Here is a 23,158-nt window from a genome sequence, read left to right on the forward strand (position 1 = left end):
TTGGCGTATGGCCCACGACGCGAAGCGCGTGCCGGGCCAGGGGCCAGGGCCGCCCGGCGCACTAGCGAGGCAGCGGCGGCCACCGACCGAGGCCGCCTTTGACTCTTTGTACGTGTCTGTCCTAACCCAGCTATGATGCATTTGTCGGCGTCCGCGAACGGGGCCCGTCACGAAGCGTATCGCCCGACGAAGTGCGGCGCGTCGCGAGCTCGAGTGCCGTGCCGCTCAGTGCGCCAGTCCACTCGACTCCGGTCCTGCGGCGTGCCTCGGCTCCGCCAGGTGAAGAGGTAAGAATTTCGCCTGTGCTTCCAACAAAACGGCCACGCGGCCGGCCACGCAAAGACGGACGGCCCGCAGGCAGCGTTCCGCCTCGCTACCCCCGGCGGCCGCCAGCGAATGAGAGCGTGACAAGTGCGAGTGAGGCGGACTCTGCCACTGATACCCCCCGCCTCGCGAGCGAGCAGCCGGTAGACGCCGACAACCCATTCTTGTCCACCGACGCGGATCCTCCGAAACGCAAACGCGGCCGGCCGCGCAAATACCCCATTACGCCGTCCGAAGAAAGTGCGCGTGCGGCGGTCAAGGCGTCGCAAAATATCCCTCCGTGGTCGGTCGTCGAGGCCGTCGACCGCCCGCCAGTGTACCCCGAGACGCATATCTTAATTGGGCGGCATTGCCCCCCTCGGCCATCATCGTGGACGTCGCCGGAACGTGCACGGCCTGCGCGCCCGCCTCAGTGGCACTATTACCGGCGGCCGGTGCGCATGGATCTCCAAGGAAAGCGGCGTGACGGCGTGGCGCCCGAGCCGATTCCTCCTGCCCCTCCTGGCCGCCGCGGGCGGACGCGCGTCGATTATACTGCGCTGCTGCACTGGCAGTTTGTGTGCCGTGCGCGTGGCGAGCAGCTTGATCCCCTGACGCTCTGGCGCGCGTGTGTGCGCCGCTGGCACGCCGAGCACGGCCTCGAGTACGACGACGAGGAGTACGACGAGGACGAGTACGAGGTGCTTTCCGACACGTCGGATGCTGCGCCGAGCGCTGCCGTGTGGCCAGCGACGCCCAGCGAGCGTCCGGCGCGGCCCCCCGTCTCTCGAAGCACCACGCCGCCGTACACGCCTCCTCATGGACTGCTTGCATAGCATTATATCCGAATCCTATGAAAGATACGCAAGAGCGAGATCTGGGTTAGCCGGTGCACGTACCATAAATACAATCAGGTAGACGATCACCGAAATGAACACGACGCAAATGAGCGCAACTTGCAGCTGGCAGAGGGTCCTCTTGGACTCGGGGTGTGTGAGTTCGGTGCGGAATGCGCTTGCGTTTTGGTAAAACGGCGAGCTTGCATTGATGCAGACAATGGTCGAGGTGAAGTAGTTGTCGAGTGTCAGTGCGAGCTCGGCAGACCACAGGCAAATAAAGATGAGCTCCAGCGCAGTGTACCAGAGCTTGGAGCTGAGCTTCCAGAGTCCAATCGGGCGGCTAAAGTACTCGATCCAGATCTGGAACAGGGCGTGGGCGATCGAGAGCGGCGAAAAGACGATTGCCAGCAACGGGCTCATGCCCACAGCCATTTCCGAGTGGTTTTCGTCGAGCTTGAGACGCAGGCGTATGCCGAGCGCGAGCGTCGTGGACATCACCATCACGTTCACGACGCGGCAGAGGAGCGGGACGTACACGTTGCGCAGGAGGAACATGCGGACCATGTGCTTCCGGCGCTGCGCCTTGTTCAGCGTCGCCGTCTTTTCCTCCGAGAGTCCGGCGATGGGCACGACCGGCTCTGCGCGCCCCGCACCGAGCGACTCGTCAAACTCCCACGGCTCGTTCCACGCCGGCGTCGGCCCCATGTGCACCGTAAGCGCGGCCTTGGCCTCGGTGTCGGTGGGGTGCACATTGGTGCGCCCCTCGCGTGCGGCGACGGCCGCCCACCCAATGGTATCTTGCATGCCGATGCCCGGCACCTCGGGCGCCTCGCTGATCGAGTCGTCGTCTGGCCGCGGCGCCTCCTGCGGCGCGTCGTGCGCGCGCATATTCGGCGGCTCGATCTGGGTATGGAAGCGGTGCGCGACGCGCGCCTGGAGGTTGTACCAGTTCATGAGCTCCGCACGGCTGTACGCCGCGTGGATCGGCATCATTGCGCCTTCCTGCTCCGACTTGAGCGGCTCGCGCAGCTGCGCGGGCGCCTTGTCGCGCAGCGACTCGGGCACCTCTTGGCCCTGGCCGAGGACCGGCGCGAGGCGCAGGCGGATAGGGTTTCCATCGTACATAGGCGCCGGCGGCGGCTCAGACAGGCCGACAGGCGACCCACGCCGCGTGCCGGGCCGGCTCAGGCTGAACTGCGCGATCTCGCTGCGCGGCGAGACTGGGGACGCCATGTTGGGATGCCGAGACTATGATCGGGCGATCGGGCTATGCCCAGCCGCTGAGCTCTACGACAAAAGCCATCGACAGGCGGACGAACTGGAGGATGTGGGGGAAGGAGAACTCGTCGTGGTCAAACGTGTCGCGCGACGTGTGGATGTTTTGCAGGTTGCAGTCTTCAAACGCAGCCTCAATTGCAAACGCGCTCGGGTAGCCCGCACGGTCCCAGCTCGCGTGGTCGCTCGCGCCGTAGTTGGTCTTGGTGCGCACGTAGGGAATGTCAAGGTACGCGTCGACGAGGCGTGTCACAAAGTCGGTGAGCGCAGGCGACGTGTAGTCGGTCACGATGCCGACCTTTTCGGTGGTGCCGCGCTTGACAAACGCCGTCATGTCCTGCTGCAGCATGGCCTGGACACGGACGTGGTCCTGTTCGTAGGCAGACGCAACCGCCTGCGAGCCGAGCAGGCCACCCTCCTCTGCCGAGTAGAAGTGGAACTCCACGTCGGATTCCGGGACCCAGCGCGAGGCGCCGAGCGCACGGAGCGTCTCGAGCAGCGTCACAGTGCCGCTTCCGTCGTCGTCCGCGCCAGGCGAGCGGAGGAACGGGAGGAAGCTCGTGCTGTCCTGGTGCGCACCGAGGATCGTCACGCCGCGCTCGGCAGTGCGCGAAGCATTCGCGCCGCCGATGCGCAAAATGATGGTGCGCTGCTCCCAGTCGTGCTTAAACTCGGAGATGGACGTGTTCGTCGCAAAGTGGTCAGCGAGGCGCTCGACCTGGTCCATGAGCCACCGCTGGCTCCTGCGCCCGCTCTCGCTGCGGTAGTAGCGCGTGTAGAACGAGGTAAATTTAGCGAGGTCCGCGCGCGGCCCCGCGTCGCTGACGTGCTCGTACGCCTCTTTCAGGCGCTCGCCGTGCTCGAGCGCCGGAAAGTGCACTTTGAGCACGCCCATATTCTGCGCGTTCACCTTGCCGAGATCGGGATACTCGGTCACGTCGATAAAGCGGCGGCCCTGCGCACGGAGCCACCACTTTTCCATCTCGGACGCGAGGACCGTCTCTTGGTCGCCCACTGCGTCAGCGCAAGTACGTACGCTGGAGCACGCGGTCGCGCCGCAGTGATGCCCACGACATGTCGAGTTTCGGTGCAGTGCCTTCATCCACCATAAACACCTGCTGCCCCAGCGGCGCAGCGGCCACCGCCGCCGCCCCCGCAATCGCCCAACGCATCCAGAGCATCGTGGCTTATGTAATACCGGAAATTTTTTTCTCGACCTGCCGTGATGAGCAAGGCGAGCAAGCGTGGCGCGGACGTGGGTGAGCCTGCAAAGCGCAAGGCCAAGTCGGACGAGGGCGCGGTGAAGCGTGCGCGCACAGAAGGTGCGCCGCTTGCGCCGCACCTCGCGTCGCGGCCGCAGCTAGAGTCCTTCCCCCGCGGCGGCGGCACGGGCCTGACCCCGATCGAGTACCGCCAGACGCTCCTGGAGGGCCGCCGCGAGTTGGCAGACGACGACCTGTTTGCCGAGTCGTCGAGCAAGAAGAAAAAGGCGGCGCCGGCCAAGGCAAAGAAGGCCAAGCAGACGCGCGGCGCGCCGGAAGCGCCAAAAGACAAGACGCGTGTCGAGATGCTCAACTACAAGCGCCTCCTTCCGGGCACCAAGATGCTGTGCAACGTGCTCGCGGTGCACCCCCTTGCGCTCGTCGTGTCTATGTGCGACCAGCTTGTCGGCCATATCCCGGTGACGTCCGTCAGCGCACGGCTCACCGACCGCCTGCAAAAGGCGCTCGACGAGGAAGACGTCGACGATGACCTTCCTGAGCACGACCAGAGCCCCCCGGAGCTGCGCGATATCTATAAAGTTGGCCAGTGGGTGCTCGCGTCCGTGGAAAATGTCGCGGCGCCCAACGCCAAGCGCCAGTGGGGGATGGGGCGCGAAGGCGGCGAGTACGAACGCGAGAGTCAACGTGTGCAGTTCTCGATGGATCCCCGCATCGTGAACGAGGGCGTGAGTGTGTCCGACCTCGGCGACGGATACCTTTTGCCCGCGACAATTACCTCCCACGAGGACCACGGCTATGCGCTGGACCTCGGCCTGGAAAGCAAGGTGCACGGCTTCCTGCCGTCGGCGAATGCGGGCGACGAGCCCCTGCGCCTCGGCCAGGTCGTCCTTGTGGCCGTCGAGGCGGTGGCGAGCAACGGCCGCGCCGTGCGCTGCACGCTGCCGACGCATGCGCCGCGTGCGCTCAAGACGGCGCCGAACCAAGCCGCGCTCCTGCCGGGCGAGTGCGTGCGTGCGCTGGTCACGTCGCATACGCCGCACGGCCTCGGCGTCAAGCTGTTTGGCATGCTCGACGGAACGGTCGACAATGCGCACCTTCCGCCAGCTGCCCGCGACGATCCGTCGCTCGTCGCTGCCGGAAAGAAGGTGACGCTGCGTGTGCTGTGGAATATGCCTGCAGACCTCGACGAGGCGTTTGCAGGCGCAGACGCAGTCGGCGCGCGCCGCATCGGCCTGAGTGGCGCGCCGCATATTCTCGGCCTGCGCGCACCTCGCGAGGGCGACGCGGCGCTCCCGGACGCGTATCCGATCGGGTCCAAGTGCCGTGTGCGCGTCGTGAGTGTCGCGAGCGAGTGGGGCCTGCTGTGCGAGGTGCTCGGCAAGGACGTGCAGGGCTTTGTGCACATTTCGCGCGTCGCCGACGAGCACATTGACGCGCTTCCGCCCAGCCAAGGCGCCTACAAGATCGGCAGCGAGCACGAGGCGCGTGTCGTAGGCCACGCCATGACCGACCGCCTGCTCCTGCTAAGCACGCAGCCGTCGATCCTCGCAAAGCAGTACATGCGCGTGAGCGAAGTGCCGCTCGGCGAAGTCGTGCGTGCGTCGGTGCGCCGCGTCACGCCGAAAGCCATCTTTTTGCGCCTGAACGGTAACGTCGACGGCGTCGTCTTTCCCCTGCACTTTTCCGACGTGCACCTCAAGCACCCCGAGAAAAAGTACAAGCCGAACCTAGAGCTGAATGCCAAGGTGATTCATACGGATCCCTCCCAGAACCGCATTGTCCTCTCGCTGAAGCGCTCGCTCATCGAGTCCGAGCTGCCGTTTATCGGCGCGATGGACGACGCGCGTGTCGGCGTCGTGACCAACGCCGTCGTGCTCAAGCACCTCCAAAAGAGCTTCCTGGTGGAGCTCGGCGGGACGGTGCGTGCGGTCGTGCCGTTTGTCGAGGCGTCCGACACGGCGCTGACCCCGATGCAGCTCGCGGAGCTGTATCCCCCGGCCAAGGTCGTCAAGGTGCGCCTGACGCATGTCGAGCCTGAGACGGGCCGTATCGTCGCGAGCATCAAGCAGACCGCACCGGCGTTCCTCGAGAAGCTCAATGTCGACACGGTCGACATTGGCGAAAAGGTCGCGGCGCGCGTCGCGAGCATCCGTGACGACGTCGCGATCCTGGTGCTCGAGCCGGCGGGTACGCGTGCGCTCCTTGCGCTCTCGAGTCTCGCGCGCATGCGCAAGACAAACGTCAAGGCGGTGCGCGAAGAGGTCAGCGAGGGCGACCTCCTCGACGGGCTCTATGTCCTGAACAAGGTCCCGGAAAAGGGCCTCGTGATCCTCGGCGACATCTCGCCGAGCCAAAAGGCGGCCGTTGCGCCGGGATCCGAGGTCAAGGGACGTGTGACCGAGGTGCACAAGAAGCAGCTACAGTGCACGGTGCAGCTCCCCGGCTGCCGCGCACGTCTGCACCTTGCCGAGACCGCCGACGACCTCGAAAAGGCGGCGCTCCCGGAGGAGGGCGAGACGGTCGTTGCCACCGTGCTCGATACACGCCGCAGCGGACGCGAGGCGGATATCTCGACGCGTGCGTCGCGCGCGGATGCGAGCATCGCGGCCGTGGACCCGGCCGTGGACAGTGCGTCGCAGCTCGAGGTCGGCGCGCAGCTGCGCGGCCTCGTCAAGGCGGTCACCGACAAGGGCGTCTATGTCTCGCTTGGCCGCCGCACAGACGCGCGTGTGATGATCAAGGAGCTCTTTGACGAGTACGTCAAGGATTTCCGGACCAAGTTCCACGTCGGCCAGCTCGTCAAGGGTACGGTCCTGAGCGTGGACGGCGACAAGGTCGAGTTCTCGCTCAAGGCGTCGCGCATGGGCGCGCCGGTCAGCAAGGAGCGCAAGACGTCGAACCGCCTGCGCGACTATGCGGCGGGCGACAAGGTCGATGCGTACATCCGCGGCACGGCCGAGTACGGCGTGTTTGTACAGATCAACGACACGGATATCAGTGGCCTGTGCCACAAGAGCGAGCTGTCGGATACGCCGAACGCGGACGCTGTGCGTGCGTTTGCCGTTGGCGACCGCGTCAAGGCAGTCGTGCTCAAGGTCGAGGCGGACAAGGGCCGTATCTCGTTCGGCCTCAAGCCGTCGTACTTTAGCGATGCCGACTATGAGGTGGACGAGGACGAGGAGGATGACGAGGATGACGAAGACCTTGTCAATGATGAAGATGAAGACCTTGTCGAGGACGACGTCGAGATGAAAGACGACGATGAGGAAGAGGACGACGATGAGGACGACGATGAGGACGACGAGGATCTCATTGACGACGAAGCTCAAGTCGACGACGACGACGACGACGACGAGGAAGAGGAGAAGGAAGAGGGCGACGACGATCTTCGCTTCATTAACGATGACGACGAGGACGAGGATGAGGACGACGAGGATGAAAACGAGGACGAGGACGAGGACGAGGACGAGAACGACAATGGCGGCCCTGCCGACTATGTCGAGTCCGGCTCCGACTCCGAGCCCGAGCCGGCGCCTCAGCCGACCCTCTCGCTGCAGGACGGCTTCCGGTGGGACGCCCCCCTTGGCGGCGACGACGACGAGTCGAGCGACGAGGAGGACGCTGCGCCGAAGCGCCCCAAGAAGGCGGCCATCAGCGAGGACATCACCGCCGACCTCGCGAGCAAGAAGCTCGAGTCCGCGTCGGACTTTGAGCGTCTGCTGCTCGGCTCGCCGAACAGCTCGTACCTCTGGATCCAGTTCGTGAGCTTCTACCTGCAGCTCGGCGATGTCGACAAAGCGCGGCAAGTCGCCCGCCGTGCCATCCAGACGATCAACTTCCGCGAGGAGCAAGAGAAGCTCAACGTGTGGATCGCGCTCATGAATGTCGAAAACATGTACGGCACGCCCGAGACCCTCGCGGCCGTCTTCCGTGAGGCGACGCAAGTCAACAATGCCAAGGAAGTACACCTCCGTCTCCTTGCCATCTACGAGCAGTCGAACAAGATCAACGAGGCGATCGAGCTCTTCCGGCGCACCGCCAAAAAGTTTGGCTACAGCGCCGGGGTGTGGGTGCAGTGGTACCAATTCTACCTGCGCCACGGCCGCCCCGACGACGCGCACGCGCTCGTCCCCCGCAGCCTGCAGAGTCTCGAGCGCCAGAAGCACATCAAAGCGCTCACTGCCTACGCACTGTCCGAGTACAAGGTCGGCGACGTGGAGCACGCGCGCACGCTCTTTGAGACGTTGGTCGAACGCTACCCCAAGCGCCTCGACCTCTGGTGGCAGTACATCGACCAAGAGGCGCGCCTCGAGAACATTGCCGGCGTGCGCACCCTCTTTGAGCGCGCCATGACCTCGCGCAGCAACTCGACGAAGCAGACCAAGGCCCTGCTCCAAAAGTGGCTCGTGCTGGAGAAGCGCATCGGCGACGCGAAAGGCGTCCAGGCCGTCCTGAACCGTGCGCGCGAGTTTGTCGCGAGCGTGCAAGGCGAGGAGGCATCATAGATATGGATAAGCAGTACAACGGTCTATTTACTCGTCCTCGGTGGCATGGTAGCCCGCGCGGCGCATCGCGCCCAGGACACGGCGCGCCTGCGTGAGCTCCTTTTCGAGCTTGAGCACTTCGACTTGCTGCTCCATCTCCTTCACCTTGAACTCGTGCGTGGCCATCTGCGAGTAGTCCAGATCTGACGTCGCGCTCTGGCTGTCTGTGATGGTGCGCACCTGGCGGACGAGCGCCTTGCATGCGTCCGTCACCGCCTTTGCCGCGCGCTCCAGGCGGTCCTGGGTCTGGGACATGAACTCGGCCTTGACACGCGACGCAGCGACGAGCTGCACGGTCGCCGCACTCACCTCGTTCGAGGCGACAATCAGCTGCTCGAGGCTGTGCGAGCCCATGATCACGCCGTCCGCCGCCTCGATGAGCATCGTCGAGGCAAACGCCACAGCACGCGCCGCCGAGATAAGACCCTCGGTCCAGCGGTTGTGCTTCTTGTAGAACTGCTGTGCGGTGCTCGTGCCGCGGCCCTTGGCCACGATTTCTTCCTGGGAGTCGGTCGCGGCGCGGATCAGGCCGCCGATCGCCTTCATAATCGCGAGCGCCGCGCCGAGGATCGTGTCGTGGACCTGCAGCTCGGTGGCCGAGAAGCGCGACGAGGACTTTTCGCGCGCAAGCAGCGCCTGGAGGCGCTGCGTCGCCTGCTCGATCGTCGCGGCCGCGCCGAGCATCTCGCGCTCGACCATGTCGCCGATATCGCCGCTGGCCTTGATGTGCTGTCCCGCGGCGATGAGCGACTGCGCGGAATCGGCGAGGCGCCCAAACGCCTGGTTCGCCTGCATGTTTTGCTGCGCGGCGACGTCGAGGCGCTGCGACAGGCCCATGCCCGCGAGGCGGAAGGACTGCAGGTTCATAAAGACGCGCAGGAGCACGCTGCCGACATCGATGCCGACCGTCGTGAGGCGCTCCATCGTGTCTTCGTCCTTGGCAAAGCGCAGGATGCCTTTGTACGACGTAAGCGACTCGGCGGCCGCCTGCGCCAGCTGGTTCGCGCTGCGGATCACGTCGACGTGGTCGCCGCCTTCCTGCTGCTCGAGGTGCAGCGTAAAGACGGCGGCAAACTCACTCGCGGACGACTGTCCTTTTTCGATCATCGACAAGACGTATTCTGGCGTCGCGGCCGTGTTGCCCGACGCTGTCGGGGCCTCGAGGGCATACAGCGCCTCGTCGACCTTGTCGGCACACGCCTGGAGAATCGAGTCGATGATCGCGCTCAGCTTGCGCGTATTATCGAGAATCACGGTATCGATTTGGGCATTCATCGCGTCGTCGTTCGTGCCGCGGTCAAGGCGCAGGTCGTTCAGCTCGCGGATCGTCGAGTCCATGCCTTCTTGCACAATGAGCAGCTCGGCGTCCTTGGCATCGAGCTGCGACTTGTGCGACCGCAGCTCGTCTTCGAGTTCGGCGACCTGCGCATTCATGCGCGCCATGATCGTCGAGACTTCTGAGCCGCGCGCCTGCGTGGCGTCCTGTGCGCGCTCCTCGGCAAAGCGGAGCTCGCGCTTGAGACGCTCGACCTCTTCGCGCTGGCCGCCCCGCAGGCGGTCGAGTTCGAGGCGCGCGCGGTCGCGCTCGCGGATCATGTCGGAGAGCTCGAGGTTCTTGGCCTTGACGTCGCGCTCCATGCGCTCCATCTTGTTGATCGACTCTTGCGCGCTGCCCGCCTTGAGCTGGACCTGCTTGTACTTGTTGAGGAGGTCGAGGTGCTCCTTGCGCAGCTGCGAGTAAAGCTTGGCGAGCGCCTCGTACTTGTTGCGCCACGTCTCGGCCTGCTCCTGCAGCTGCTGCACCATCTCATCCTTGCTCGCCATCTGCGCCGAGGCGTTTGCGTGGATCGCAGCCAGCTCCGTCTCGAGCGCCTTGACGCGCCCGTCGTACTGCTGCAGCATCAGCTGGTCGCGCTCGTACTGGCCACGCATCAGCAAGAGATCGCGCTCCATCTCGGCGACGCGGCCGTGGATATGGTTCATCTGCTGCGAACGCATCAGCTGCTCCTGTGCGAGGCGCTGCTGCTCGGCCTGCTCGGCCTGCTGCGCCTGGAAAGCACGCTCCTGCTCGGCAGCCTTGTCGGAAATGCGCTGCTGCTCGCGCGCCTCGGACTCTTTGAGCGCACGCTGCTTGTCCTCGTACTCCTTGAGCATGCGTGCCTGCTCGTCGATCTCGTCCTGCGTCGGCGTCGGCTCCGACGGCGGCGGCGTCTCGGGGCGTGGCGCCTCGCGCTCACGCGGCGGCAGCATCGGCACATCCGGCGGAGGTGCAAGTAGGCTCGGGGGGTCCGTGTTGAGCTTCGGCACGTTGATCAAGCTCGTGAGGAACTTGAGCGAGGCGCACTCAAAGTAGAAGCGGCGCAGCTCGTGGTGTTGCTCGTTGTAGCGGCCACGCAGCGGCTCGAGCGCGTCCATGGCATCCGTGCGGCGGTGCATCGCACGTAGCATCGACGTAAGGAACTTGTAGATACCGTACGACTCCTTGACGAGCGGCACGAGCGACGAGATTTGGCACTCGTTGTTCATGCGTCCCCGGAGTGTCGAAAACACCTGCTTCTGGAGCTTTTCAATGCGGTCCTGCAGAGTCATGAGCTCCATGATCGTCTCGTAGCCCTCGTCGGGGTTGTCGATGTTCTTCAGCGAGACGTACTCTTCGTACTCGAACAAGCCGTTGAACTCCTTGTGCGCACGGTGGAAGCGCAGCTTCGCGAGAATGAACGAGACATACGCGTTGATTAGCGTGCCGTAGCCACGGTGCACCGAGTTGCCCGACATGCGCGAGCAGGTATCGAGCCAGTTGATGTGCGACTGTGCCTCGCGCAGCACGATCGGGTGGCCCTCTTGGAGCACTTTGTGCACAAGAATCAGCGCCTTGAACGTCTGCACCTCATCGTTGAGGATCGGCAGGACGCGCAGGCCCGACCACACGCTCAGCGACGACTTGTGATCCCACGTGTACACGATGCATTCTGGGTAAGTTGCGCAACATACTCCGCACATGCTTTTGCTTCGGCGCAGTCTCTTCTGCGCTCGTTGCCTTCTTCAGATGAATCGACAGGTCCTGCTCGGCCTTGTCCCGGTCGAACGGGCGCGTGGCGCTCAGGAACTGGTCTGCATACCGCGACCTGGGTCAGCCTCGCCACGTACATCTCGTCCCCGAAGATAGGGTCGCTGCGGAGAAGCAGCGGCGGTGACAGTGCGAGCTTACCTAAGCAACGGGACGCGACCCAAACAAAAAAGTGACCAAGGTGGGGATCGAACCCACGAATAACGGCGTTTCGGTGACCTAAAGCCGTCGCAGTAACCACTTTGCTACTCGGCCCACGGATCATTGGCGTCGTGCAAAATTGCAGGTCTATGTGCGTAGTGACTACTTACGCGACCGCCGTACGGAGCTCCGCCAGCACCATGTCCCAGAAGAGGAAGGCATGGGGGGTAATGCTGGGCGCTAACGAGCTGGGGTTCTGCTTGTCCTCCTCGCCGAGCGTGACCTCGGCCAGGGGGATGTCGCCAACCGTAGGGTGGCTCGCGGGGGTCCACAGCTTCTTGTTGCTCGCACTCCGCACAGAGTCGCGGAGGTAGAGCGTGGCGCTGCGCGCATTGTTCAGCTGCGCAATGCGGTTGCCGTACGCAAAGGGCTGCTTGCCCGTTTCGTCCACCGGCTTGTAGCTCGAACGGAGCGACGCAAGGAGCGTCGTGATCGAGCCGTGCGCAGGCGTCGCATAGGGAATACTGCGCCAGGCAATACGCGTCGACTGGCCGACGACCTCGCGGAGCGACTCAATCATGTCAACAGTGCGCGCACGCCACGCCTTGAGGCGGTCGCTGCTCAGGTCCGACGTCGCAGTCATGCCAGAAGAAATGTCCTCCTGCGCCCACGTCGCAAGGTCCCACAGACCCGTCGAAAAGACGGCGAGGTCGACGCCATTACGGGGACGAGGGAGTTGCGCCGTGAGACGGGGCCGACGCAGCGACTCGAGGAACGGCGTCAGGAGATCCTCCATGCGCGACTCAAAGGTGCTGGGCGGGAAGTAGGTCAGCTGATCGCGCCAGCGCTTGTCGGTGTCCGTGCCGTAGTGGTAGAACGAGGCGAAGAGCGTGTCGTACTGGTCGACGTAGCAGTAGTCTGCAAGAAGCGTGTCGCCAGGAGGCGTCTTGTGGTTCACCGCCTTGAGCGCGCTGCCGTACACATGCTCAGCCGTGACAGGGACCGAAGCCTGGCCCAGCATCTGGCAGAGGTCCTGGACCATGGTGCGGTCGACCACATCGCCGACCAGGAGCACGGTACGGTTCTGGACCGTACGCACAAGGTCGCGGTGCGCCTGCGTCGAGACCGACGTAGGACGCACCGACGCAACAGGGCCGCTCGTCGCGCCCGGAACCGTGCCGAGGAGGCTCGCAAAGAGGCGCGGCGACTCGCACGCGTCGTCGTACGCGCGCCACACGGGGTAGGGGTCGTGCTCGATGTAGCCCGGCTTGACAAACGGACTGCACACACCGCCCGCGGACGACGCAAGGGGGTAGTCGGGCACTGGGACAGGACTGTATAAGAAAAACAACGTACCCCGGCACACCGCTCAGCGAGGCAAGCAGCGAAACGGCAAAAAAGGCAAGCGAGACAATCGTAAGGACATTTCCGATCTGCAGCACCTGGGGATCACCACGCGCACCTGCGCGCGCAGCGCCAGTCAGGGGACGGTGCCCGGCGTCGGCCATGGTATTCGAAACGAGCGGTATGGCCCGATCACGCGCAAAGTACCACGTGGCTAGGCTATGGGGCAGGTGGAGGGAGGTGCCTGCGCGTCCTCGGCGCGCTTCTCGGCGAGAAGCACCTGCTCGGACTCGGAGAGGAGGCCTTTTTCGTACCGCGCCTGCATGGCGCGGATCATGGACTGGCGCTCGGCAGCGGCGCGGCGCTGCGCGGCGCGCGAGGGGCGCGGGGCCGCTTGCTGGGGTATAGTGGACGTAGATGCAGCCTCGGTAGAACCGCGTAGCTTGGTGCGTAAATCGGCCATGGCGCGCATCGGTGCAGCGCCTTGGAGCGAGGGAAGGGCAGGCGCGCGATGCGGCTCGCTCGGTGGCCGTGCGGCGTTTTTCGGCCGCGCCGCGGGGCACGCATGCTGGCCCGGTGCGCGGTGCGACGTGCAAAAGTCACGCTTGCACGCACTGCACTTGATCGCGACATGGAGCACGGCCGAGCAGGAGGCGTGTCCGCAGCGTGGTGTCGCCGACCGCGTCGCACTTGGTCCGTGCTCGGCGAGGAGAACACGGCACCCGCCCCGCGCGACCGACGGCGCCTCCCAGTGCCGCTGGATCTGGCGCTGGGTCGTGGTAGCCGATGCGCCGCGCCGCCATCCCTGGGGAGGCTCGCTACAGAGGGGGCATAAAGGCACGAGAAAGTCGCGCTCCGCGCTCGCGCAACTATGCGCCTCGGGACTCGCGTGGTCCGCACAGAACTTGTGCCGGCACCCGCTGCACATCAGCGGCAGGAACTCTTCGCGCCGGCATGTGTGGCATGGCGCGCCGATGAACAGCAGCGCGCCTGTCTCGCGCTCCTTGGCCATCCACGGCTGATGGGGAAGTATGCGAGAATTGTTGGGCAGGAAATTTGCACGAGTTTATTCTTGCGGCTGTCAATACCCCGCATCGCTTGCGTATCCACCGACGATGGTGGGCGCCAGCGGCATTGCCGGATGTGAAGTCCTGCTTCACCTCACGAGTGACATCGTATGGGTCTACCCTCCCCAGACGCCCAATACCCCCAGCCAGGACAAGACGCTGGATGGTGTAGTGGAAATCGAGTGCCCGGTAGGTGGTATGACTCATGGCAGAGCGATCGTATGATCCAAGGTGTGCAGATCCAGCTGCGTGGCTCGCAGATGGTGGGTATGCCATCCGGTGGAACGACGCCAAAGGAGCGGAACCAGCTGCGATGGGAGGAACACGTCGTGCTCGACCGCACGTTGCGTTTCCAGGAGAACGACAACGAGGGGCACACAGTGCGCGAGCAAGGCTCGCGGGGTCGCTCGCTCAAGGAGCGCATCCGCGATAAGGCGACCGGCTTGGATGACCCGAACGCAGTCGGGGCCGTCGGCCTGTTTCTCGAGCGCGGCGTGCACGACTTTGAATTCCACTTTATCATCCCGGCATGGACCGCGCCGTACGAGCGCTGCAAGTACGGCCGTACGCGCTACACCATCACCGCTACGGCACTGGGCGCAGGGCGCGGTGGCGCGGGCGTCACGGCGCAGCGCGAAGCGTTTGTCATCCAGCAGCAGACGGCCGACGGCGGACCGTATCCCCTCGAGATGCAGTACCACGACGTGCACGAGGCGCTCGGCCTGATCTCGATCGGCCTCACCTCTGCCTCGCTCACTGTCGGCGGCATCGCGACGCTCGCGCTCGTACACCCTAATCCCCCGCCCAACGTCAACGTGCACCTGGTCCGTGTGTTTGTCGAGCAAAAATACGAGCTGTACAACCACCAGACCGCCTCGTGGGTCTCGGCACCACTCGATAAGCTGCGTGTGTGGGATATCGGCACGCTCCCGCGCACCGGCTCCGCGGGCATCCCCAACAGCCCGGCGCTCTGGGCACAGGGCGTGCTGTGTGCCGCGGGCATTCAGCCCAGCTTGCGCCTCGGCGCGGCGGCCGTCAAGTCCTATCCGATGGTCCAGCCGCTCGAGCCGTCGCTCGAGGTCGACGAGCGGCCGCTTGCGCAGGTGCCGGATGCAGGCAAGTACGGCTACCGCATCAAGACGGTCGTACGCCTGCCGGACGACAACCGCCTGCGGCCTACGACGGCGCGCGGCACACGCACCGACATCCGCATCACGCACGAGCTCGGTGTCGAAGTGCTCTTTTCGCGCACCGACGTGCTCGACGACCGTGTCGACAGCGAAATGTACGGCCAGCCCAAGGTCCAGGTCTTTTCGATGGCGAAGCCGGTGTCGATTCCGTCGTGTGCGTTTACCTTTGACTCGATCCACCTGCCGCCCTACTCGGAAGAGTCGCCCGTGTCCTGCCCCGCGTCCCCGTCGCACACTCGGCAGCGCTCCGAGACGTCCACCGGAGCGAGCGGGATTACGACGCAGACGCGCACGCCGCCCAATGGCGGCGCGCTTGCGAGCGAGCCCGAGTGGAACAGGCTCATTCACTCGCTCACCAACTCGCTGTCCGCGCACACGATCCGCTCGCACGTCTCGTCGCGCACGTCGTCGCGTGCCGCAAGCCGCGATCCGTCGCCGACGCGCCTCGGCTTCCGCTCGCGGCCCAACTCGCGACCTCCGTCGCCGCCCGCGGATGGGCCGAGCGGCGCGACGACGCCCGTATATGCCGTGCTGCGCCCCAACGACCTGCAGCGGCCACGCTCGGGCCCTGCGCTTGTCCCGGCCAACGACCGCTCGGCGCCAAGGAACCTCCCGGCGGGCTCGCCGTGGGCCGTCTCGCACTTGCCGCCGCGCATCGGCGAGAGCCACGACATGTGCAACTGCGGCCAGCCGACCGATCGCCTGATCGAGGCGGAAGAGCGCTTTGTCGAAGGCGCGCCGACCGCGCCGGGCGCCTGGATCGACACGGCGAGCGGCAGCGCGGTGCCGCCGCCGTGGACGCCGACATCACGCCCGACGAGTCCCACGCGCGAGTGGCTCTCGTCATACACGTCGAACGTGGTGCCGGCCACGGTCGCGGCCAAGGACGAGTCCCCGCCCGTGGAGCGTGTGCACAGTGCCAACGGAAGCATGGCGCACGCCTATCTCCCCCGCACACCGCTCGGCGGCCATAATGGCTCGAGCTACTTTGGCAGTGCGTACACCAGTCCCAATTTCTAGGCTCGACAGGAGCCGGCCTATACCGATCCTTCACTTGCTACCCCGGTTTTTACGCAACGGCTGTCGGATACCCGACTGCACTTTCTGGATACCAAGAGGCCTACGTAATGGATGTAGTCTTCTTTCAGTCTGCCTAAAAGTAGAGACTCGCCGCAAAGACAATGTCGCGGCGGATCAGCTGCTGACACGTCTCCATCTTTTGCAGGAGGTCCATGTCGCCAATCACACGCGACGCGTCGCGCACCTCGCGGAAGGTCTCATCGAGGCGCGTGATGCAGCGCACAATCGTGCCTTCACCGACGTCGGTCATCTGCATGATCGTCTGGAAATCGGTGCCTTTGGCCCAGTGGTAGACGACCTCCATAAGCCCCGTCTTGAGCGACGATGCGTCGTCCTCCGTGCTGAGCTGGTGCGCGGTCTGCACGGCCGACACGCGGTCCGCGACGTCGACAATCCGGTCAAAGCCCTCCTTGAGCCGTGCGGGAAGCGACGGGTCGTCGAGCGTCTTTTCCTTAAAGTGAAAGACGGAGAGGAGCGCCGCAATCTCCTCCGGCTCGTATTCGATAAAGGTATTGTCAAGGATCAGCTCGGTGAGAATCAGCTCGTTGGCACTCTTCATCTCGCACGCCACGCGGCCCTTGAGCAGGACCGTCTCCGAATCGGGGTCGATAAAGCGCAGCGCTTTCAGCACGTCGACACGCTGGTGGTAGTCTGGCAACAAGTCGAGGTTCTGGTCCGAGAGCGACGCACTGATCTTGGCCGCCTTGCGCTCGAGATCCTTGAATTTTTGCATGCGCTGGTAGTCGCGTGCAAAGTTGGGCTCCGACACGAGGCCCTGCAGCGGCACAAGCTCGGCGAGCGCCAGATCGCGTGCGTTCTTGGCCTCTTGGAAGTCCATGCGGCGCAGGCGCGCCCAGTCGACTTCCAGCGAGGTGATGGCCGTCGGCGCGTCGCTCTTGGCCGCGTCGAGGCACTCGACAATCGCCGTGATCGCGGGGCGCATAAGCTCCATCGCACGGCGCATCGCCGACGGCCGGCGCGTCTGGATCGAGGGCGCAGGGATGTTTTCGACAAACGACGTGACAAACGCAATCGAGCTCAGCGGCACCTCGCGGATCACAGGGATCAGGTCGGGCGCACGCATCGGCTCGGCGATCGTCGACGAGATCCACATCGGCGGCACGGCGTCGGCGCGGATGCTGTTCACGCTGCGCTTCGACTCGGGAATCACGGCAAGCACCAAAAAGTGCTCGCCGGTCACCGGGCGCACGATGAACGCAGGGGCGTGGTCAAAGTAGCCGTCGCGCAAGAGGACGACACGGCCCGAGGCAAGGCACTTGCTGCCTTGCGAATGGTGGTAGGCCAGCGCCAGCAGCGTCTCGTTGAGCTGCACTGCGTCGCGCGACGCGTCGTATAGGCGCTCGAGCTGCGCATAGGGCAGCGACAGCAGCTTCATGTCGTTCTCCATATTCGCCATCTTGCCCTCGACCTCTTTGAGCTTGGCCTGCTGCTGGGGCAAGAGGCGCTGCGTCGAGTTCTCCGAGAAGGAGCGCTTGATCATTTCCTCGACCTTGAGCGCCTCGACACGCAAGAGGTTGAGGACCATGCTGTAGGTGATACGGAACTGGGACTTGAGCTTGCTCGACTGGCCGAGGAGCATCTTATTCAACCCGTTCACTTCGGGGATGTCGTCCGAGGCCACGAGGATCACGACACCCGTCGCGTCCAGGCCACGGCGGCCGGCACGACCCGACATTTGCGTGTACTCGCCCGGGAGCAGGAAACGGAAGCCCGTGCCGTCGTTCTTGCGCGCGCCGGAAAAGACGACGGAGCGCGCAGGCATATTGACGCCCATCGCAAAGGTTTCGGTCGCAAAGAGCACCTTGACCAGGCCGCGCTGGAAGAGAATCTCGACCAGCTCCTTCATAATCGGCAGCAGACCACTGTGGTGCACACCAATGCCCCGGCTGAGCATCTCGCGCATGCGCTGGATCTGCGGCAGCTCGCGATCGGCGTCCTTGAGGCGCATCAGGCTGCGCTCGACGACAATGTGCACCTCGCTCTTTTCTTTCGCAGTGCATAGGTCGGTGCTCGACAGGCTGTCGGCGTACTCCTCGCACTTTTTCTTCGAAAAGACAAAGACGACGACAGGCAAGAGCGACTTCTTCTTCAAGAGGCCGACGAGGTGCACAAACACGGAGCGGTCAATGCCGCGGCGGCCGGACGTAACGGCGCCGCCGCGCGGCGCGCCGCGGCCACGCTGCGGCGGCTTGCCGCGCACGCCCGCCGCCTCGCGCTCGCGCACCTGCTTGGGCTTCAGCGACTCGAATGCCTCGTGTGCGCCGCCCGAGAGGAAGCGCCCGTTCGCATCGACGATCTTGTGCAGTTGTTTGCCGGCGTAGATAAAGTGCTCGAGGGGGACAGGGCGCTTGTGCGTCGAGATGACATAGACGTCCTTCTTTTTCGTACGGCCGACCCAGCCCGCAAACTCTTTCGTGTTCGGCACCGTGGCAGAGAGGAGCACAATGTTGACGTGCGCAGGAAGAAGGATAATCACCTCTTCCCACACGACGCCGCGCTCCTGGTCGTTGACATAGTGGACCTCGTCAAAGATGACAAACTCGACGTCGCGGATGAGATCTGCACCGCGATAAAGCATGCTGCGCAGGATCTCGGTCGTCATAATCAGGCACGGCGCCTCTGGGTTGATCTGCACATCGCCGGTGAGGATACCAACATTTTCCGCGCCAAACGTCTTTTTAAACTCGCGGAACTTTTGGTTCGAGAGCGCCTTGATCGGCGACGTGTAGATGCAGCGCGTCATGTGCTTCATCGCGAGCGCAATCGCGTACTCGGCTACCACCGTCTTGCCGGCGGAGGTGTGCGCGGCGACAAACACAGACTCGCTGCGCTCCAGGTGGTAGACAGCCTGCTTCTGAAAGGTATCCAGCTCGAACGGAAAGACGTGCGCCATGTCGGGCACCAGCTCGTGGAAGTTGGTCATTTGCTTGCTGGCGTCGACGACATGCGCCCACTCGCGCTTCTCTTCGGGCTGCTGCGCCTGCACGCCGTGGAACATGCGCGGAATCGACTCCACCGGGAGCATCTCGTCGACCACCGCATCATCGTTCTGTGGCGCAGGCGCGTTTTCGGGCATGCGGTACAGTCCATCGTCGCCGGTCGTGATCACGGTACGGTCCAGGGGGTTGGTATTCGACGCAAGGCGTTCAGCCCACTCGGGCGCCGCGCCCATGCCCTCGCCCGCAGCCGTGTCCAGGCCGCGCGTGAAGCCGGGGGGGACGCGGCGGAGGGCCATGTCCTCCAGCGGCTCGTCGGTCTCGGCAAGGGTATCCGGTGCGACCGCATCGTCGTCCAGGCCGCCGGGGCGGAAGGGAGACGCCCCCGACTTGCCGCGCACAAACGTGTGCGTCGCATTCATAGGGCGCTGCATCGACATGTTGGGCGCAGCGCCTTGGTACAGCTCCTGGAGCGACGTTGTAGAGACCACTTCGCGGTAGCCGACGACGGCGCCGTGCAGCCCAGAGCGCACAAACTGCAGCGACGTCGTACTCGGCGAGGGATCCATCGCCAGCGTCGACTCATAGTTGGGGGGGCGCGCCCAGTGTCTGAGTTAGTCGGGCAACGTACTCTTGGGCGTGCGTCATCCAAGCATGCTCGGGCCGCCATTTGGGCGTCAGCAGCGTCTCGGCGATCTTTTCCCGGCACTGCTCGACGTCAGGGCCGCCGGGCGTGAGCGAAACGTCGCGAAGCAGCGCGTCAAGCGCCGCCTCGTCGTGCGCCATCGCCGCACTCATGCCAGTGAAGATGGATGTGGAGGAAGGGCCAAAAAGGGCTATGAGGACGCTACGCAAGCGGGGTATCTAGAAGCCTGGGTTAGGACGTGGACCTACAGCAGTCGCAGTCGAAAGGACACAGCGGCGTGTCTGTGTGAGCAGAGCGACGACGTACCTCCGCCCTGGTTCAGCTTGAGCTCGTCCTCGGTAAAGATCCTGAATCCCTCCTCGGTGCGGGCGCCTGTGTGAGAAGAGAGACGTACGGTCCTTGCCCCGCGAGTCGGCAAACGCCGCGTCGTCGTTGTCGAGCTGCTTGGGCGCGGGCTGCGCCGGTTTGCGTGCGGCACTCGATGTGTCGTGCACGACGGTCGGTACACGTGTCTTGGGCTTGGTGGGTTTGGGCTCGGCGTGTGTGCCCTTGGCGCTGGCATCTTTTTCCGTGGATGTGCTTGTGGCGGTGGTTGTGCTAGCATCGCTCTTGGCTTTCTTGCTCTTTTTGCCTGAGTCGTCCTCGCTCTTGCGTTTCCCGTCGTCCTTGCGTTTGGCGTCGTCCTTGCGCTTGGCGTCGTCCTTGCTCTTTGCATCGCCTTTGCGCTTCGTATCTCCCTTGCGCTTTGCATCGTCCTTGCTCTTTGTGTCGTCCTTGCTCTTGGACTCGCTCCCCTTGGCACCCCCTTGGCCAAGCGCCGCAAAAATTTCGTCCACTTCGCTCATGCTGGAAATGGGCAAAATACGCAATTGTGGAGGATCGTCTCCCACGATGAACGTGCCCGGGGTGCTGGCCGTTGCCAGTGCGCTGGTCCGCCCAGGCATCCTGCGTCCGCACTTGTCTGTTGCATGTACGTCGCTCTCCTAACGCAGCCCTTGCACAAGTCGACTGGCACAAGGTGTACGCCTCCGGCGTGCGGTACGTCGTTTTTGACAAGGACAATTGTTTGGTACGTTGCTCGGCTGACGCAGACGCGCCCCCACGAGGACCACCTCGCGCCCGCGCTGCAGCGCTCGTGGAGCGAGTGCAAGGCCGTATTTGGGTCCGACCATATCCTCATTGTGAGCAACTCGGCAGGGACCCGCAGCGACCCCGGGGCGCTTGCGGCGGAAAACGTCTCGAGCCAGCTCGGCGTCCCGGTGCTGTGTCATGCGTCCAAGAAGCCGTCGCGGCGGTGCGCGCAGCAGGTCGTCGACTACTTTCGCGAGCTCGCGCAGCGCGGCGCGCACCCCGACGCGGTGCCGCACGTCTTGGTCATCGGCGACCGCCTCACGACCGACGTCGTGCTGGCGAGCCGGATCGGCCGCCTGCTCGGCGCGAGCGTGCCGCGCACGGATACGGACCTCGATGTGCACGAGGACGTGGCGCCGCGCCTTCCGCTGTGCACCGCCATGCTCACCACCCAGCTGTGGGCGCCGGAGAAGCTCGGCACGCGCCTCATGCGTGGCGCAGAGAACAGCGTGCTGCGTGCGCTCGTGCGTGTGGGCATCCCCCCCCGCGGGGGCTGGCGCACGCGCGCGGCGTACGTCGGCCCGTCGTGGACGCACGACGTGCCCGACGTGCCGCTCGCGCAGCTCCAGCCGGAAAAACAGCCCCAGTCGATCCTGATCGACGCGGCGGCGCGCCAGCTCCCGCCTCGGCTTGTCGCGGTGCTGCGGGGCGTCGGCCGCGCCGGATACCACCTCGCGCGCATGCTGCACCTGCTGCCCGTGTGGGAGCGTGTCAAAGGCGGTGCATGCACGGTCATGCGCGAGGTCTTTGCGAGTGTGCAGCACACGCGTGAGCTCACCTGGTCGGCGTTTACCGCGGCGCCCGTCAAGCCGTGGAAGTCGACGTGGCGCACCCCCCGTTCGAACGTGCTCAAGGATGCGGCCGTGCCGCCGGTCGGCTCGCTGCGCAGTGGCACGCGGCGGCGTGCCTTTTCGACGTGTGCCGTGCGCCGTGCGTCCCCGCGGTCCGCACACGAGCGCCCCGCGGCGCGGCGCGCGCCTCCCCCCCGCCGTCGTCCCCCCCACGCTCTTTGGCGTGCCGCTGCGGCAGTGGCTCTTTGCGCTTGTGGCGATCGTCATTCTCCCGACCGGCTTTATCGGCGGCATCAAGCTGAACGACTGGCTGGCGCAGTGGCGCGACGGCGACCTGTCGCACGAAGGCGACGTGCCGGCGATGGCCGACTTTGCCCCCCCGCCCCCCGAGGTGGACGAGCAAGGCGCGACCGTCGCGCAGCTCACGAAAAAGATCCAAAGGTATGTACACTATCTCACGCAGCCTTGAGCGCGACCATTTCCTGCTGCGCCGCGAGCGCACCGACGTCCAGGCGAAGCTCGACCGCCTCGCGTCGCGCCTGCCAGTGTAGCCCGATGATCGGGCGCGCGGGCCGCCATAGATCCCCAAACGCTCCGTTACGATCTCCACCATGATCCTGCTCGGTGCGGAGAACACGTTGATCCGTGACCTGCTCACGAGCCGGTTTGCGACGTACGTGCTGCGACTTACATAGACCCGCTGCGGTGGACCAGACGTTTACCGACTTTGATGGCGTGGCGTACCATATGGAGTCGACCAAGGAAGGGCCGCTCACCCTCTCGATGGACATCCGGTGCTGGCCCGAGCTCGTCGAGCAAGGCGTCGAGGCGTCGCTGCGCGACGTGTACGGCGGCTGGATGCGCGCGCAGGTCGAGCCGGACTACTGCGTGACGCTCGAGTTTGACTACCAGGCGGTGCCCGCGGCGGGCCCCGAGCGCGATGCGCTCATCCACACCGTGTCGCTGCTGAAGCGCAATGCGCTTGCGGCGCCGTTTGAGCGTGCGTTCGAGCAGCAGGCGCAGCTCGAGCAGCAGTTTGACCCCAGCGGCCCGCCGCCGCCCGGCACGCTCATCCCGATCCACTACCGTGCGGACGAGGCGATGTACATTCTCCCAGCGCACGACCGTGTGACGGTGGTGTTTAGCACGCGCTTTGACGAAGAGACGGACCGTGTATTCGGCAAGGTATTCCTCCAAGAGTTTGTCGACGCCCGGCGCCAGCCCTCGATCCAGAACGCGCCGCAGGTGCTCTACTCCTCGAAGGAGCCCCCGCTGGAGATCCGCTCGGTCGCGGGCCTGCAGCGCGGCGACGACACGGGCTACGTGACATTTGTGCTCTTCCCCCGGCACTTTCAGCACCCCGACGTGCGCTTCTCGACGATCTCGCATATCCAGCTCTTCCGTGACTACCTGCACTACCACAGTACGTTTTGCGTCTCACCCAGTCAAATGCTCCAAGGCGTACATGCACAGCCGCATGCGCTTCCGCGTATCCGAGTTCCTCAAGGTGCTCAACCGCGCCAAGCCAGAGCATGCCGAAAAGCAGCGCAAGACGGCGAG

General features: G+C 64.8%; 10 protein-coding genes across 10 annotated transcripts; 5 read left to right on the forward strand and 5 right to left on the reverse strand.

The window, feature by feature from the left end:
* Positions 1-7: 7 nt before the first annotated feature.
* On the forward strand, positions 8-1,139 carry MJAP1_000384 (uncharacterized protein; the record flags this gene model as incomplete). Its single annotated transcript, XM_060264354.1, has 3 exons — positions 8-108; positions 131-228; positions 358-1,139. The coding sequence occupies 3 exons, from the start codon at positions 8-10 to the stop codon at positions 1,137-1,139; spliced, it is 981 nt and encodes a 326-aa protein (XP_060120337.1).
* Positions 1,140-1,141: 2 nt separating this feature from the next.
* MJAP1_000385 (uncharacterized protein) lies at positions 1,142-2,375 on the reverse strand (the record flags this gene model as incomplete). Its single annotated transcript, XM_060264355.1, has 2 exons — positions 1,142-1,180; positions 1,203-2,375. The coding sequence occupies 2 exons, from the start codon at positions 2,373-2,375 to the stop codon at positions 1,142-1,144; spliced, it is 1,212 nt and encodes a 403-aa protein (XP_060120338.1).
* A 34-nt stretch (positions 2,376-2,409) lies between these two features.
* MJAP1_000386 (bacterial leucyl aminopeptidase) lies at positions 2,410-3,598 on the reverse strand (the record flags this gene model as incomplete). The annotated part of the gene is made up of 2 exons (XM_060264356.1): positions 2,410-3,431; positions 3,454-3,598. 2 exons carry the CDS (start codon positions 3,596-3,598, stop codon positions 2,410-2,412), a joined length of 1,167 nt encoding a protein of 388 aa, XP_060120339.1.
* Positions 3,599-3,642: 44 nt separating this feature from the next.
* On the forward strand, positions 3,643-8,145 carry RRP5 (rRNA biogenesis protein rrp5; the record flags this gene model as incomplete). The annotated part of the gene is made up of 1 exon (XM_060264357.1): positions 3,643-8,145. The coding sequence occupies one exon, from the start codon at positions 3,643-3,645 to the stop codon at positions 8,143-8,145; it is 4,503 nt and encodes a 1,500-aa protein (XP_060120340.1).
* A 27-nt stretch (positions 8,146-8,172) lies between these two features.
* SLA2 (sla2 Src-like adaptor 2) lies at positions 8,173-12,900 on the reverse strand (the record flags this gene model as incomplete). Its single annotated transcript, XM_060264358.1, has 4 exons — positions 8,173-11,153; positions 11,176-11,309; positions 11,563-12,726; positions 12,749-12,900. 4 exons carry the CDS (start codon positions 12,898-12,900, stop codon positions 8,173-8,175), a joined length of 4,431 nt encoding a protein of 1,476 aa, XP_060120341.1.
* A 951-nt stretch (positions 12,901-13,851) lies between these two features.
* On the forward strand, positions 13,852-16,013 carry MJAP1_000389 (uncharacterized protein; the record flags this gene model as incomplete). The annotated part of the gene is made up of 2 exons (XM_060264359.1): positions 13,852-13,992; positions 14,016-16,013. The coding sequence occupies 2 exons, from the start codon at positions 13,852-13,854 to the stop codon at positions 16,011-16,013; spliced, it is 2,139 nt and encodes a 712-aa protein (XP_060120342.1).
* A 133-nt stretch (positions 16,014-16,146) lies between these two features.
* Positions 16,147-19,828, reverse strand: SKI2 (Antiviral helicase ski2; the record flags this gene model as incomplete). The annotated part of the gene is made up of 2 exons (XM_060264360.1): positions 16,147-19,639; positions 19,662-19,828. 2 exons carry the CDS (start codon positions 19,826-19,828, stop codon positions 16,147-16,149), a joined length of 3,660 nt encoding a protein of 1,219 aa, XP_060120343.1.
* A 66-nt stretch (positions 19,829-19,894) lies between these two features.
* Positions 19,895-20,521, reverse strand: MJAP1_000391 (uncharacterized protein; the record flags this gene model as incomplete). Its single annotated transcript, XM_060264361.1, has 4 exons — positions 19,895-19,902; positions 19,925-19,957; positions 19,983-20,048; positions 20,071-20,521. 4 exons carry the CDS (start codon positions 20,519-20,521, stop codon positions 19,895-19,897), a joined length of 558 nt encoding a protein of 185 aa, XP_060120344.1.
* Positions 20,522-20,567: 46 nt separating this feature from the next.
* On the forward strand, positions 20,568-22,149 carry MJAP1_000392 (phosphatidylglycerophosphatase; the record flags this gene model as incomplete). Its single annotated transcript, XM_060264362.1, has 5 exons — positions 20,568-20,646; positions 20,669-20,718; positions 20,768-21,741; positions 21,764-22,039; positions 22,062-22,149. 5 exons carry the CDS (start codon positions 20,568-20,570, stop codon positions 22,147-22,149), a joined length of 1,467 nt encoding a protein of 488 aa, XP_060120345.1.
* A 60-nt stretch (positions 22,150-22,209) lies between these two features.
* ARC35_1 (Arp complex subunit) lies at positions 22,210-23,004 on the forward strand (the record flags this gene model as incomplete). The annotated part of the gene is made up of 3 exons (XM_060264363.1): positions 22,210-22,271; positions 22,294-22,967; positions 22,994-23,004. The coding sequence occupies 3 exons, from the start codon at positions 22,210-22,212 to the stop codon at positions 23,002-23,004; spliced, it is 747 nt and encodes a 248-aa protein (XP_060120346.1).
* Positions 23,005-23,158: the final 154 nt, after the last annotated feature.

The sequence above is a fragment of the Malassezia japonica genome, chromosome 1, assembly GCF_029542785.1.
Source record: "Malassezia japonica chromosome 1, complete sequence".
NCBI lineage: Eukaryota > Fungi > Basidiomycota > Malasseziomycetes > Malasseziales > Malasseziaceae > Malassezia > Malassezia japonica.